Here is a 15416-nt window from a genome sequence, read left to right as displayed (position 1 = left end):
TATTTCCAAATTACTTAAGTCTTTATATTTTTCACCTGTTATGTCGTCCAGTTAGACGCTTGTGCACCGGGTCCTGATATTTGAGTGACGCTGTTGATATCCTAAGCTTTGGAGCTGTTGATATTGAGCAAACGTGCTTTTAGCTTTGTTTGGTATGACGTTTCTAGTTCTAAAAACGTGCTTTTAGCTCCGTATTGCATCTTTAGAACATTGATATGCACTCGTATTGTTGTATATCATGCGGTAGCTGTTGTGTCGATATATCTCCAGTCACCATCACATGTACAAATAGTATTGACTATTGAGTAGTAATTTCTTCTATTTTTCTGTCTAAAACACGAGACGGGCATTCGGCCTCGTCTACCTCCAAAACGAACACATACTCTCTGACGAAAATAAAAATGAAAAAAAGGGGGGAGAAACAGAAACGAAACGCTTTCAGGAACATAAACACGCCACACGTACCCAGTACCGACACAAAAAAAATATATCGTGAAACAAACTCCTCTCCGAGTCCCGACCTGGCCGGCCCCACCCGTCGGCGAGCGCAATTCGAACTGGCTCCTTCCCACGCCGACGTGGCGGGTTGTGCGCCTCCAAGTCTCCAACCCGCACCACCCCCAATCCTCGCCTCCCGCTTCTACCCCTGCAGCCGCGGGTACGGCATTAATGGCACCGCACCCGCAAGGGCAATCCCGTAAATCCAAGCAACCGCCTCCTCCCTCTTCACAAAAGGGCCGCGCCTCGCGTGCCTCCGCCCTCCTCCACCTCGCTGCGGGCTTCCTGCTACGGCTGAAGCAGCGGAGCACACCTCCGTCGAGGGGCCATGGCGATGCGGATCTTCCCGTCCTCGTCCTCGCCGACGCCGCCGCTTCGGTCTCTCTTCCCGAGCCAGAGTGCGAAGGCACCACCGTCCGTGCACTTCTCCCTCGCCCTCCGCCTCCGCCGCGCGCGGGTGGCTGCTTCCGCCGCGGCGGCTGCTGCCGCTGCGGCGGCGGGGGGCCCCGAGAGGGTCTCGGGAGGGTACGAGGTGGAGGAAGAAGGCGGGGAGAATGGGTCGTTCGACAGGGGAATGTCGGAGATCGCGAGGAAGGTGCCTCTCTTCGAGCCGGCGAGGGGCGACGCCGCGGCGGCCGCCGGCGAGCGGCCGCTGCCCATCAACCTCGAGCTCTGGCTCTACCGCGCGAAGGTGCACACAAGGAAGTACGAGTTCTCCGACGCGGAGAAGCTCCTCAACAAGGTGTGTTACTACTTACTAGAGAATTGGGGATATCTCGTAATGAAACCGGATGAACACACAGGAATATCAACTTAGCGAATTGATAATGCGTATAGCTGAACTAATGAACTAAGTAAATTTTCCCCTGTATCGACTATATAGTGTTTAACACGTAATTTGAGCTGTTTAATAGTTGATGGGTGCTGCGCCCCGTATCTAATGCAGTGCATCGTGTATTGGCCGGAAGACGGGCGTCCATATGTGGCACTTGGGAAGCTATACAATAAACAGGGGAGGTTTGACAAAGCTAGAGCGGCTTATGAAAGGGGTTGCCAAGCGACACAGGGTGAAAACCCGTACATTTGGCAGGTTTGCAACTGATCACTGACCCATTTGGTAAAATTTACTTGAAAAACCGTACCACACAAAAATATAACGCATGAGGTACTTTCTTTTGCATTCCCTGAAATATGTTAATATTCATTTTCTAGGTTTGGAGATGTTCCAACTCTACTTCATTCACATTTTTATGGGTTTTCTTCAATTTCCAAAGTGTTCCAAATGGATGACTATGCCTTTGTCATGTTTTGGCTTATAGTAAGAGTAAGCGAAATAGCTTATTGACGATTAAAAATAATGTAGGGGTAAAATTTTTATATATGTGTTCTTAACGATCCAAAAGCAAAGACTGAAAATAAAATATAATGAAGAACCTTAAAATTAACTTTAAATTTAAGTTTTAAAATTTAAATTTTGGCTTATAAGCATAAGCAAAATGACGAGGCTAGCATGTACCATGAATATAGAGGTAGTGCATCACACTTTGTTCACTGGAACATCAGTGTGACTGACGTAAACAGCTCAAATCATGGCCATTTTCCACCTTTTTCCAAGTATTTAACTCATATGTCAAACATGATCTCTTGGACTTTCTGAATAGAGATTTGCTCCGGTCCAACAAAAAGTACCTCGAGGCACCGATACCTCGAGGTACCAAATTATTTCTCACCATTGGATCTAGCTGAGTAGGATGTGCGCTGTTAGATCCAACGATCGTAAACGACTTGGTACCGCAAGGTACCGGTACCTCGAGATACTTTTTGTTGGACTGTAAAATTGCTCTTCTGATTATATGTCTAAATAAATTTCGCGCGATACACCGGCTGGAACCATCTACACAAGCCTCGATTTCGCACTGACCGTACAAGTCCACTGCATTATCATGATAATATCCTGTATTCCGTAGAAATTCAGTATTATAATAACAAATCCAAAGAAAGCAGAATTCACTGATGTCCTTTTGCTTTGAATATACAGTGTTGGGCAGTCCTAGAACGCAAAGGTGGGAATATTCGAAGGGCACGAGAGCTATTTGATGCTGCTACTGTGGCTGATGCAAAGCATATTGCAGCTTGGCATGGGTGGGCTATTTTAGAAATCAAGCAAGGAAACATTAAAAAAGCTCGAAATCTGCTTGCAAAAGGTCTAAAATATTGTGGAGGAAATGAGTACATTTATCAAACTCTTGCTTTGCTTGAAGCTAGAGCAGAGCGCTTTGAACAAGCACGGACTTTATTCCAACAAGCTACTCAATGCAATCCCAAAAGCTGTGCAAGTTGGCTAGTAAGTATTTTCTTCATAACTGTCTATTTTCATGCAAAAAACTGCATAATCTTTTGGTCCAAACTGTGAACTTATGTATGGCAATTTCTAGTAGGCATGGGCTCAGGTAGAAATTCGTGCAGAAAACAATGCCATGGCAAGGAAACTCTTTGAGGTAAATATTTATTTTCTAATTGTTCTCATTGATGTTTGTGTTGGTACACATACTTGTAATATTAAACAAAGATCCATCCATTCCCCCATGGAAATTCAGAAAAGAATTCCATGTAGAGATGAATAATCTTTAATCCAGCCCAGAGAACGTTGCTTTTCAAAATATTTTTACAACCATGTATTAATGTAATAGTGTGGCAATCAGTTTTTGAATTTCCAATACACTGTCAATGCGATCCCCTACATAGTCCATTCACACCTGCATGTCTGCATGGGATGGTTTCGGTGAAACACAATACTGAGTATGAAGTATAACTTCAATTTTCTTTGCAGAAAGCAGTTCAGGCAAGTCCTAAGAACAGATTTTCGTGGCATGTCTGGGCACTATTTGAGGCAGAACAAGGTAACATCGACAAAGCAAGGAAGTTACTTAAGATTGGTCATGCTGTGAACCCTAGGGACCCTGTGATTCTTCAGTCTCTTGCACTACTAGAATACAATTACTCATCTCCAAATATTGCTCGTGTATTATTTAGAAAGGCATCTCAGATTGATCCAAGGCACCAGCCAGTTTGGATAGTAAGTATTTTCTGTGCTTATCTCTGTTTCTAATAACTCATTTGAGCCACATGTGTTTTTTTAACACTTTCTGTAGTTTGATTATGTTAATTTGTAGGCTTTATATTAGTAAGTACTCCCTCTTTCCACAATTATAAGGGATTTTGGGCTACTTCATTTATCCACAAATATAATGGATTTTGGAGTTATACTTTCTCAATCTATCCAACCACTGAATGTATTGCTTACTTCTAAACAACCTAGAATTCCTGTTGTTTTAGTGACTTTCAAGGTAGTGTTATACATGAGATCTTATGTAACAACCTAAATGAGTGCAATCATGGACAGATGCAACGATGAACTGCTAGGCTCCATTAAATACTGCCTTTAGATTCTTTTCTAAAAAATGCACTCATTTAGACTTGTGTAAAGCACTATATATCTCACAATTATGTCAGCATTGCATGTCGCTGGCCAGAGTAAAGAAACAAGATTTGGTATGAACTGCTAGTAGGTAAGTGTGCACATCTAGTAAACCAATTTGAAATCTCCAGATGGATCTGTCCTTCTGTTTCTCGCAAATGTTTACGTTTGCATTTGTTTATGAAGCCTCTTTTATTTGGGCTATCTTTGAAGCTTAGCTCTAACAGATGGATCATGTTATAGGCTTGGGGGTGGATGGAATGGAAAGAAGGAAATGCCAGGACAGCAAGGACATTGTATCAAAGAGCTATGTCAGTTAATTCAACGAATGAATGTGCTGCTCGATGTCTTCAGGTAATAATCTATCGGTGGAGATTTGGCCCATGTTGAACTTTTTTTTTTTTGGCTTGGTCAATAGATATAGGTGTTCCTCTCACATGGTAGTATGTTATTGAATATATGAGTTTCATGGTTTTGGAAGATGAAAGCTTATATGTGTGAAGTATCTTCTTTACTGGAACCGCTGTACACATTTGTGATCAAAAGGCGGGCTCCTTCAAAATGGAGGGTTGGCAAAGGATTTTCGGTGGATTCAAGTTCCTTTGCCATTGTTTGATAGACCCCTTCAATGCATAGGAACAAGATAGGGAATTTTCCATACAACTATACTCCTATGACCAATTCCAAAGGAAAATAAGCAAGAGGTTACACCTCTTGGAAACTTTTTTTTGGTTCAACTTTTCCTGTGGTGTAACTAAAGGGATCCTCTTTCTTTTTTTTGTGTTTTCAATTCTTGTAGGATTAGAAAAGCATGTTACTTCATTCCTGCGTTTTTCTTATCCTGTCTTTCTCCTATCCTGAATGTCCAAGGGGGGCTCATATTTCTGCATTTGTGATAAACAAACAAAGGTCAAATTGGCATTCCTTCCAGCCATATTTCTGTAGACTTAAAAACATATTCTTCCCTATTTTCATAGGCTTGGGGAGTCCTAGAACAGCGGGCTGGCAACTACACAGCTGCCAGAAGATTGCTGAGGTCTTCGCTGAATATAAATTCTCAGAGTGAGGTAACATGGATGACATGGGCTGCACTAGAGGAAGAACAAGGCGATCCAGTTCGAGCTGAAGAAATACGGAATCTCTATTTTCAGCAGGTTAGTCCTGAGTAACTATTTTAGATATGAATACTGGGTAACTCGGGAGTGAGCATCTTGCGCAATCATGTTTTGAGTTATGTAAAGTGGGCTTATTTTCCTTGTTTTGTGATTACGATAGCATATACTTTGCATCATCCATGAAATAGCGCGTTAAAAACAAATTGCTGGTGTTTGCATCATCTTTGTTGGAGTTTCTACCTAATCATTATCCATCCTGACAGCGTACCGAGGTCGTGGATGATGCCTCCTGGGTCATGGGCTTCCTCGACATCATTGATCCTGCCTTAGACAGCGTGAAGAAGCTCCTAAACATAGACCAGCCTTCGGGGTCCGCCGCACAAGACAAACTGAAAAGCGCAGGAGAGCCAAGCAATGTTACCATCAGGACTTCTGCTGGTGCAGAGTTCCCTGGTGGTTCAAGAGAAGAAGGATCAGATGCTTCGGACCTTGCAAACGCAGATGACAAGGAGAGCAATAAGGCTGCAGAGATTCCAGAAAGCGATTTTGACGTAGACGGCTTCATCAAAAGGAGGCTAGGCCTGGATCCGGCAGAGCTGGATGCTGTGCTTGAGGGTTCTGATCCAAGGGGAGTTGTTTCTAGGAGGAGGACGCAGCGGTTGCCCAGGAAACCCCTTCCTCTTCTCCCTGTTCCATAAAATTTTCAACTTTGAGCAAATGTGCATTTGACATTTGCCATCTCCACCGTGCAAAGTGCAAACCATCGACCACTAACAGGTAAGGGTAGTATTTTAGTACATACATTTCTGCTGTGTACATCTGTTAGAAGAAGACGGTCGCTGCCATTAGAAGCCACATGTATGTTATCCACCAAGGTGTATCCGTGTATGTAATTCTTTTTTCGCTGGGCGTGTATGTAATTCTATCATGTTTCCAGGAGCAGTGTAGCTGTGTACATAAGCCAACGTGTCATTTGTATGTAGTACCTTTCTCCTACGCACGAGGAAGAATTTCAGTCTGCACATTCAACTTCAGTCCATCTTATGTTATAGTTCAGTCTGCACAAGGCGATTGTAAAACTAGAAAATGCTAGCTATGTTAACCAATTGTGCGCACCGTTCATCTCACTGCATGTCAGGACGTCGAAACTACGAACCAGCAGAACAGAAACTGGAACCAGGGGTGGAGCCAGGCTCGTTTTCGACGAAATTCTTAAAATCTCTACTAAAGCACTGTTTCGATCCATATTTTTCATGCAATGCAATAGAGACAATTCATATTTTTCTATGCTATGCAATAGAGATGACCCCGACGCCATTTTTAACTCGCTTCGCCTCTTACTAGAACACGTGATTGCAAAGAGCAATTAGCATCAACAGTCTCGTACATCTGTGTGACAGTGTTGACTCAAAAGATTGCAATATAGCTCTCTAAAACACCGGATTGCCCCAGAAAGCCCCCGCCAGCGGCGGCGGCGGATGCTGCTGCAGCTGCATGGTGGGTGGTGGTGGCTGCTGCGGCAGCGGCTACGGAGGTTGACCACCCCAGAACTGCTGCGGAGGCGGCAGCGCACAGGGCGCGCCCCAGAATGGTGCCGGGTAACACGGCGGCACCGTCGGCGATCTCCACAAAGGAGGCTGTCCCGGCGGGAGATGCTGCGTGAACGCAGGCGTTCCAGGGCACAGCGGCTGCGGCTGTGGCTGTGGCACCGCCGGCAACGGCAAGCCCCACGACAGCCATGGCACAATTATAGGCGACGCGCCGAAGTGTACGGGTCGGGGAGGAGGAGGCGCCATCGCATGCGGTGCAGGAGGCGGTGGCCCCGTCTCGTGTGGTGGTGGTGGTGGAGGCGGAGGCGGTGGCCCCGTCTCCTGTGGTGGTGGAGAGGGAGGCGGCGGAGGCGGAGTTGGAGAACGCATCCACCGCGGGGGAGTCGACGGTGGCGGCAACCACTCCCCGTCTTCCTCCTTCGCCGGCGATTGACCGTTGTTGGGCTTGTGACCGTAGGCTGAGCTGCGGCTCCGCTTGGACCGCGCCCGGCGCCCGGAGACGACGAAGTCGGCCGGCCGGGGATCGGGCTCCGCCGGCTCCGGCGCGTCACCGGGGCACGCGGCGAAGGCGGCCACGGAGGCGATGGGGCACTCCGTCCACCCGATGGCGTCCACGTCGGCGCTGGCCACGTCGGCGGTGATGGCGGCGGCGGACGACGGGCCCGCTGCGTGGTGCAGCGTGGAGCGGCGCGGCGACTGCAGGTCGACCTGCCCCACCAGGCGACCCATGATGTCGCCCTACTCCCTCGCGCGACATGAGCACCAAATTCCGCCTCGTCATACAACACTCGAACAAGAAAAAACGAAACCCGAACGTGTCGACGGGTGAAAGACCACGCAACAACGGAAAAAAAAAACGCAGCGTACCTTGTTGGAGCGGTGGAGCTTGATGAAGCCGTGCATGGAGATGATCTGACGCCGGCCACCGGCGATCCGCCCGCGCGCGCGCACAGAACATGACAGCCAAACAAAAAAAAGAACATCAATCCCAATCACAACGAAAACACAGTGTAGTTCGATGGCGCAGCCAGACAGGGCAAGAGACGACGTACGTGGTTGAGATGGTCGATGGTGACGCGGGTGCCCCAGGGGTCGACGAAGAAGCGGTGGTACTTCTCCAGTGTCAGGGGCCCTCCCTGCATTCCCCTCGCTTGGCCCCTCCCCATGGTAGGTTAGGTTAGGTCGCTCCGCCTCTCTTCGACAGATCCCCCTCCTCTTCTTCCCTTCCCTCTGTTTCTCTCCTGTTCTCTTTTACCACGCTTTCCCTCTTTGTTTCTTTCCGCTACCTGCGCTGCACAAAGGAGCAGAAGACGTTGGTGGGGCCGTGCCGGGGACCCACCTGAAGGCCTAAACAGGGGAGGACGGATGTAGTGCGTGACGAATATCTGACAACTTGGGGTAAATGCCAGACTGCAACAGCAAGTGCGGTCCCAAGAGATAAGGGAAGAACGTTTTTTCTACCAAACACCTCACTGCAGCTCGTTGGTAATTGGCATACCAGATCAGGCCACATCCCACAGCACTAACGACGGGTAAGAGCAATCGAACCGGAATTTTTTTTTCTGAGAATTAATATTATTTTAATGAAAAAAAGGTAAAAGTAAAAGTCATTAGAGGAAATCACGAATTTATGGGCGTTTGATAAGTTCCATCGTTCGTTCAACTACGGAGTCAGCCAGGCCTGTCGAATGTCAGGGTTTGTATAACTTACAAAGTTTGATAGGTCCCCTCTAACTTTGAAAGTAGACAGGCCACCCGTTCGACAGGTCCTGTTAACTGCTGACCGTTTGATAGAGGTCTTATCATAATAAGACAGTTTGACGTGACTCTAAATTTATAATTTTTCATGGATGATTTTTTATTAAAATAACGTTAATTCTAAAAAAAATTCAACGAACGTTGCAAGCCAGATCTTGGTGAAAAATATGAAATGAATCGCCCAATGCACGTAAAAGTGAAACCACCAAATAAGCACATATTAGAAGTAGTAGTTTTGATCCTTTAGCACAGATAGATTCTCGTTAGCCGGAGAAATTTTACAGACAACATTAAAGCAAAATGCAGAACACTAAGCACAGACCCAAACTAAACTAATGCAACCTAACTTAGTAGTAGTGGTGATTACGAAGCAAGCAGAGGCCATGCCGACGCCGCCCTGCAGATGGAAGAGCCCCGCCACCGTTAGGCGGTGGCCGCCATGTCCTCGACGGACGGGAGCGTGAGGAGCTGCACGACGCGCCTCTTCTTCCCCATCATGGCCGCCTTGCCCTGGCTCCTTCTGCACCGCTTCCGCTTCGCCGCCGCGGGAATGGGAGACGCGAGCGAGGAGGCGCTGAGTATGCCCGGCGGGGAGATGCACTCCACGGCGGCGGAGCCAGGGCGGATGGCGGCGATCGGAACGTGGGTGGCGGAGGGCCGCGACTCGCCGGCGCGGACGGAGAGGAGGGAGCCGACGGGGCACTCGCGCCAACCGAGGTCCTCCATGTCGGCCCTGGCCTCCTCCGTGGAGAGCAACGCGTCCGACGGCTTGGAGGCCCCCGGCGGGGGCGCGGCCGCGTTGATGCCGACGGTGGAGCGGCGCGGGCGCATGAGGTCGAGCTTGTTGAGCGCGTCCACGATCACCGGCTGCAGCAGATCAATCGACGCGTCAGATGCGAAACGGAGTTTTGTCAGGTTCCGCTGCCGAACCGAGCCTGAATGGAGGAGAGAGACCGCGCGCGCGCGAGAGAGAGAGAGAGAGAGAGAGGTGAGTGGGAGTTTTGGTACCTTGTTATGGCGGTGTAACTTGACGAAGCCGTGCATGAAGATGATCTGCGACGCGGCCAGAAGCAGGAAGACGATGAGTCGAGTTGCGTGCGCGGCGCGGCGCTGGGAGGAGGGGGCGAGAGGGCGGGTACCTGGTTGAGGTGGTCCATGTTGATCCCGTGGCCGGAGCGGGTGGTGAAGAAGAGGATGTAGTCCTCGAGGGTCAGCCGCTGCCGCAGGTCCACCGGCAGCTTCGTCATCGCCGATCTGCCACACGGACGACGCCTTCCTTTCCTTCCGGTGATCTCCCCCTTCCTTCCTCCCGCCTGCTATCGGCTATCCCCGCGACTCCGTGAGTGGAGGTGGGTACACGGAACACACCGCAGGGGATCGTTTATAGCTGGCCGTGGCAACTCTGCGAGCTCGGGAAACCAAGCCGGGGAGAGCGGACACGAAAACTTTTCGCACCTCCTTCCCGCAATCCCGCCCCACCGCCGGCCAGCTGGGACTGATGACCCCCGCATGTCAGTGGCTCCTTGGATATCCCCGAAACGGGCGGCCGGTACAACACCTTTGCGCGGACGACCAAAGCGATGCTGCCGATGCATCCTTCGCTGTGTTCTTTATCCCTGAAGGATGATAAAAAATAAATGGTTTTTTGAATTTTTTTATAATAACCATTTAATTGCATAAGCAATACAAATAACTACTACAAATTAAAAATTAAACAAATCATTTCACAAAATACACATAGTTTAACCGTAAAGAAAATATGTGCATAAAAAACAAATAAGAATATAAGAAAAGACGAAGGAAGTAACACGGCCAGACCTAATCCGAAGGAAACCTGTTACAAATGCACCAGCATACGCTATCACCAGTGTATTTTCATTTCTGCTAAACTTATAAATCAAAATTTAAATTTTTAACCTTAATTTTAAAATTGATTTTAGGCATTTTTTACTAAAGTTTATTTTTCAACTTGGATTTTTAGATCATTAAGAATATATATATATTTTTATTAACAAATTATTTTTCGATTATAAATATATCATTTGGTTTTTTATTTTTTCATAAAAAGACCGATCAATCGCCCCCGCGCCCCCTGTGCAAACGGTCCGTGAACAGTTGGTGGGAGGGCACTCCACAGCGAGCAATGGGCAATATAAGTATACAACAAGCTTGAAAAAACGATCGCCAGAAACATACATCATTCACGTCATGTAATCTACAGGTAACAGGTTACAGCCGATATGTTTCACTAGGGCAAAGCAAAAATGGAGAAAAATTGGTACAATGGGGGCTCCCAAGGCCTAGCGATCCCACCCCGATGGTCGCTTTCTCTCCCTCGGACGATCTCTCGAGCTGCAATCCAATACGTAAGAATTTTGACCGATGGTTAGCATACACAAACATTGAACAGGCGTGTCACCGCTAATAACAAAATTATCAGCTGGGCTATGAAAGAGAACGCACCTCTCGGGGGTTGGGTTCGCATTTTCAGTAGTGTTTTCTGCAGGTCTGGAAGCAGGGACAAAGGAGGGCGCAGGTTGTACTGCCCGTGCTGGGTTTGCGTCTCCTCCTATGGTGCCACCAGAAACAAAACCACGGAGTGCCGGTCTTACAAAGGAGGGAGGTACGCCTCTTGAAGGTGCGCTGTTGCTTGGTGTATTTGAAGAGGCAGAGACAAAGCTGCTCTTAAAATTTTGCATCATCCCTGTTTTCAATGAATTTACCGCAGCAGATCTTGGAGCAGGCACTTGTGACCCTGATTCAGCATTGTAGCCTATGCCAAGACCAAAATCAACTCCACGTACACCACGCCCCCGCCCACGGGCACCACTACCGCCGCCTCCTCCACCGCCACCTTTTCCTTTGCCACTTTTCTTCCCACCTGATGAGGATAACTATTGTCAGTACAATCCTCTTTCAAAGGGTTCTGCACCATCTGTCCTGTGATGAAATAAACAAGACATACCTTTTCTTGAATCCCGGTTTGCTCTGAATCTTCCATCCTGCAATTCAAATCACCAATGGATCAGAAAAGGACATAGGTTGTTCATGCAAGAGCGACTAGGAGAAATGTTAGTGATAGCATGCAACATGTTGCAGCTTGTCAATTAAATTCATTGTGTTTCAACTAAAGTTGAATGCAGGCTTACTCTGCATAGAGATACAGAATACAAAATGTTCATGAATAACAGCATAAGTTAGCAATAACTCACCTTCATTGCCAGATCCATAAGTTCATTAGGCACATTTTGCCCTGCCGCAATCAAACAATGAACCAATTCACCAGCAAAACGCACCTCCTTCTGTGTAATCAGAGTATATGCAGTTCCATCTTTATCACCAGCACGGCCAGTTCTTCCTATCCGGTGAATATGCATATCCATTTCTTTTGCAATATCAAAATTAACAACTGTTTTAATCGACTTAATGTCCAGACCACGTGCAGCAACGTCAGTTGCTACCAGAACATGATAAACCCCAGATTTGAACTTCTGCAGTGTCTCCATGCGAGAAGCTTGATCCTTGTCACCATGAAGTGCTGCAATTCTGAAACCTCTCTGATTCAACTGACTCTCAATCTCATCAACTCTTGCCTTCTTAGCTGCAAATATGAGCACGTCTCCATCATCAATCATCCCAGGCAGTTTTTCCAGAAGCCAAGGCATCTTCTCAGCATCAGAAGGGAGTACATTTACAACTTGTTTAATGTCTTCATTAGCACTGCCAACCTGACCTACTGTAACTCTAATAGGGTCAGTCAAAATTTCTCTAGCCAAGCGTTCCACTTTGTATGGCATCGTTGCTGAGAAAAGCAAGGTTTGTCGGTCTGGTCTAATTTGACCAACAATGGATCTTATCTGAGGCTCAAACCCAAGATCAAACATGCGATCAGCTTCATCAAGAACCAAATAAGTTGCCCTAAACATCTTTAGTGCCTTCATCTTAAGCAAGTCTATTAGTCTCCCTGGGGTAGCAATGACTATTTCACAACCTACCTTTAGTTCTTTGAACTGATCAAATTTGGAAACCCCGCCATATACAGCAGCAACTCGAAGATTGTAAGGCTTAGCAAACTTCTTAGCTTCAAGGTATATCTGATGTGCCAGTTCTCTTGTTGGAGCACATACCACACCTATCGGCCCTTCTTCTTTCTCAAGCTCAGGCTGATCCATAATGTGAACAATCATGGGGAGTACAAAAGCAGCAGTTTTGCCAGAACCAGTTTTAGCAATGCCAATGATATCTCTGCCTGAAAGCACAATTGGTAAAGCCTGGCACTGGATTGTAGTTGGTTTTTCATAACCCTGCTTGGAAATGGCATTCATTAGTTGTACAGGAAAACCACATTCCACAAAGCTTTTGATTGGTCTTGGCACGTCAAAGCCTGAAACTCGAATTGCCAGACTTTTCATATAATCAGCCACCTCTTGCTCACCCATCCCTACAAGAGAACAGTAAGGTTTCAGTTTCATATAAGGCAGAATGGAAAAAAATTAAACCGTAAATGTCATGATCAATTGTTCTCTCTATATGTGATTACCACATCGAACATGAGCAAATATGAACCTAACTCCAATTGCATTGACCTGTTAATACAGGAGGGTACAGAACAGGATGGAAACAAACAATGCTAAGCTAGTATGACTAGCATAATGATGTTCTTTCCGTTGAAACAGGGAAAGTGATATTTGCCCTATGACTAGTTAGACTCAACCTTCCAGCTAGTATTCTCCTAAAGTACAACAATACAAAATCGAAATTTGGAGGTGATTAGATATGTTTTTGGACCCTAACTCACGGAGCAGCTGTGAGTCACGACTCACCGTCGCTAGACTCTACACACACACACACACGTCAATGGTTAATAATTAGCCTTGTGATCTCTTTGGCTGTCCCCCCATCAAAAAATCCTGGCTTCGCCCCTGAATCTAGCAGGTAGCTTCACAAGCCAGTCTGGGACAGTGCCAAAGTAACTCAACTCCTGGTGCTGAATCAACAAACAACAAACCTATTGAACTATATTGTATAGTACATTGTACCAGTTGACAAAGGGGTTATGGATAATGATGTACTGAAAAAATGCTTCATTGCCAAGTGCATGCATCAAGCCATAGAAATTGCAAAAAGTAATAAACTAGTGTATGCTTCTCGAAATTACAAAGTGGCAGCATCTATCATAATCTCCAACGCCAAATCATAATCAAGGTATTATAAAATCATCAAGATCAAGATATAAGAAATGCTAAAATTGCACAGGGTTCCAATCCTATTTCAAGTTTCCTAACTACAGGTAAGACCTGCTTAACCTTTATAACATAAAAGCAGAAACCCACGTTATTGTAATTCATAAGGTCGGTGAGGCATGCAATATGTATGTCATTATGTGGGGGTCAAGTGCTTAACCTGAAACCGAGGGCTTCTCCTCGTAGAAATCCTTGTTGAAGGGTTCATACTCGATGGCTGAATGGTCAAGCGGCGGAATGGGCTCGATTTTCTTCTTGTCCACCACTATGGGGTTGTCATCGGAGTCGTACTCCATCATGCCGGCGTCGACGGCCTTGGCAGCAGCGTAAACCTCCTCGTCGGAGTCGTACCCGGCGTGCATGGCATCGGCGGCGAGTGTGAGCCCCGCGTCCTTCTTGGCACGAAGGAAGCTCTCCACGGGGTCGTCCTCGTCGTCGGAGTCCGTGCGCCGGAGCGCCTCGGGCTTGGGTGCCGGCGTCGGTGCCCGAATCTCCTCCTGGATCTCGGCCATGAAGGCGTCGAGCGGGTCGATCTCCTCATCATCCCCCGCTGCCTCGCCTGCCCCAGCGCCATCCGCTGAGGGCGCGTCCGACGTGGCCGCGGCGTCGTCGGAGAAGGCGATGTCGTCGAGGTCGGGGTCATCGGCGGGGACGTAGAGGCGCTGAGCCGGCTGGGAGCGCTCGAAGCTGTAGGAGGTCGGGCGGGGGATGCTGAACCCCTCGAGCTTGGGCCGCTTCGACATGGCCGGGTGGTAGGTGAGGTGAGGCGGAGGCAGCGGGCGGGTCGGGCTGGGAGCGCGCGAGCTAGGGTTTGCGACGAGAGGAAGAGGGAGGAACCGAGGAAGACGATGGCATGGCAGCGCGCAGAATTTCGGTTGGGTCGAGGACTCGCTACACGCTGGTGGGCTGGGCCTTGTCTGCGGATTCACGACGGACCGACGGACCGTCGCAGAACGGGCTTGTAACATGAGGTCGCTGGATTTGGGACACTTCGAATTTTCGTTTATCTTTTCGAACCTTTTTATATTTTAACTTTCAAACTAAAGTCTTATAACTTTTTTAACTTTTATTATTACTCGAGCTAGACCTTTCGATCACACCGCTCTGATGAGTCAGACAACGGTGTCACATCATGGATGATGGGTATAGCAATAATCTAATTAACGCGTGTGTTTTCTAACCCGCACATGGCCAAACAATATTGTTACGCAATGACCAAAATGTTTAAATTCATAAATAAAAGTCAGAGTGAGTTAGTTCTAAAGTTAAAATATAGTTGCCCACCTAGGGATGGCAATGGGTAAATACTCATCGAGTATTGCTATCCTATACTCATACACACTAGTAAAATTTTGTACCATTAAAATACCCATACCCGTCACGGGTAAGAAAATTTCCCCATACCCATACCCGCTTGGATAAACCTTACCCATCAGGTTACCCATATAACCACAAAAGTTCAAAACAATCTAAATATCATATTTTCCATATAGTATATGCATAGACGTCAGATACTTAGGGCATCACACATTCATATAGTGTGGTGAAAAATGAATGGATGGTTTAAATACCTATAATTTTGGTTAATTAGACTAGGCTAATATGATATTAGGCCATGATATGCATTTAAACTTGCGGGTATTTATTAGGTATGGGGATCATGAGAACGTTCTCATACCCGCGTACCATCGGGTAAAAGTATTTGTCCAATTATTTACCCACGGGTAATATATTTAGCTCATACACATACCCTAACAGAGTAAATACCCATCGG

General features: G+C 47.0%; 4 protein-coding genes across 4 annotated transcripts; 1 reads left to right on the top strand and 3 right to left on the bottom strand.

Annotated features, from left to right (window-relative positions):
- The first annotated feature begins 778 nt into the window (after positions 1-778).
- Positions 779-6199, top strand: LOC102703110 (protein high chlorophyll fluorescent 107). The gene is made up of 8 exons (XM_040522367.1): positions 779-1240; positions 1445-1588; positions 2537-2842; positions 2937-2996; positions 3329-3574; positions 4220-4330; positions 4954-5130; positions 5355-6199. The coding sequence occupies exons 1-8, from the start codon at positions 827-829 to the stop codon at positions 5787-5789; spliced, it is 1893 nt and encodes a 630-aa protein (XP_040378301.1). The 5' UTR covers positions 779-826; the 3' UTR covers positions 5790-6199.
- A 9-nt stretch (positions 6200-6208) lies between these two features.
- On the bottom strand, positions 6209-7901 carry LOC102702834 (formin-like protein 20). The gene is made up of 3 exons (XM_040522368.1): positions 7694-7901; positions 7509-7553; positions 6209-7379 (listed from the first exon to the last, which is right to left on the bottom strand). The coding sequence occupies exons 1-3, from the start codon at positions 7805-7807 to the stop codon at positions 6618-6620; spliced, it is 921 nt and encodes a 306-aa protein (XP_040378302.1). The 5' UTR covers positions 7808-7901; the 3' UTR covers positions 6209-6617.
- Positions 7902-8563: 662 nt separating this feature from the next.
- LOC102701620 lies at positions 8564-9764 on the bottom strand. The gene is made up of 3 exons (XM_006649909.3): positions 9539-9764; positions 9408-9452; positions 8564-9266 (listed from the first exon to the last, which is right to left on the bottom strand). The coding sequence occupies exons 1-3, from the start codon at positions 9644-9646 to the stop codon at positions 8823-8825; spliced, it is 597 nt and encodes a 198-aa protein (XP_006649972.2). The 5' UTR covers positions 9647-9764; the 3' UTR covers positions 8564-8822.
- Positions 9765-10532: 768 nt separating this feature from the next.
- LOC102701342 (DEAD-box ATP-dependent RNA helicase 24) lies at positions 10533-14553 on the bottom strand. Its single transcript, XM_006649908.3, has 5 exons — positions 13803-14553; positions 11612-12840; positions 11365-11401; positions 10863-11280; positions 10533-10751 (listed from the first exon to the last, which is right to left on the bottom strand). Exons 1-5 carry the CDS (start codon positions 14383-14385, stop codon positions 10700-10702), a joined length of 2319 nt encoding a protein of 772 aa, XP_006649971.3. The 5' UTR covers positions 14386-14553; the 3' UTR covers positions 10533-10699.
- Positions 14554-15416: the final 863 nt, after the last annotated feature.

This window comes from Oryza brachyantha, chromosome 3 (genome assembly GCF_000231095.2).
Source record: "Oryza brachyantha chromosome 3, ObraRS2, whole genome shotgun sequence".
Lineage (NCBI taxonomy): Eukaryota > Viridiplantae > Streptophyta > Magnoliopsida > Poales > Poaceae > Oryza > Oryza brachyantha.
The sequence above is the reverse complement of the archived record's forward strand: the minus strand, read 5'-3'. Positions and strand labels throughout refer to the sequence as shown.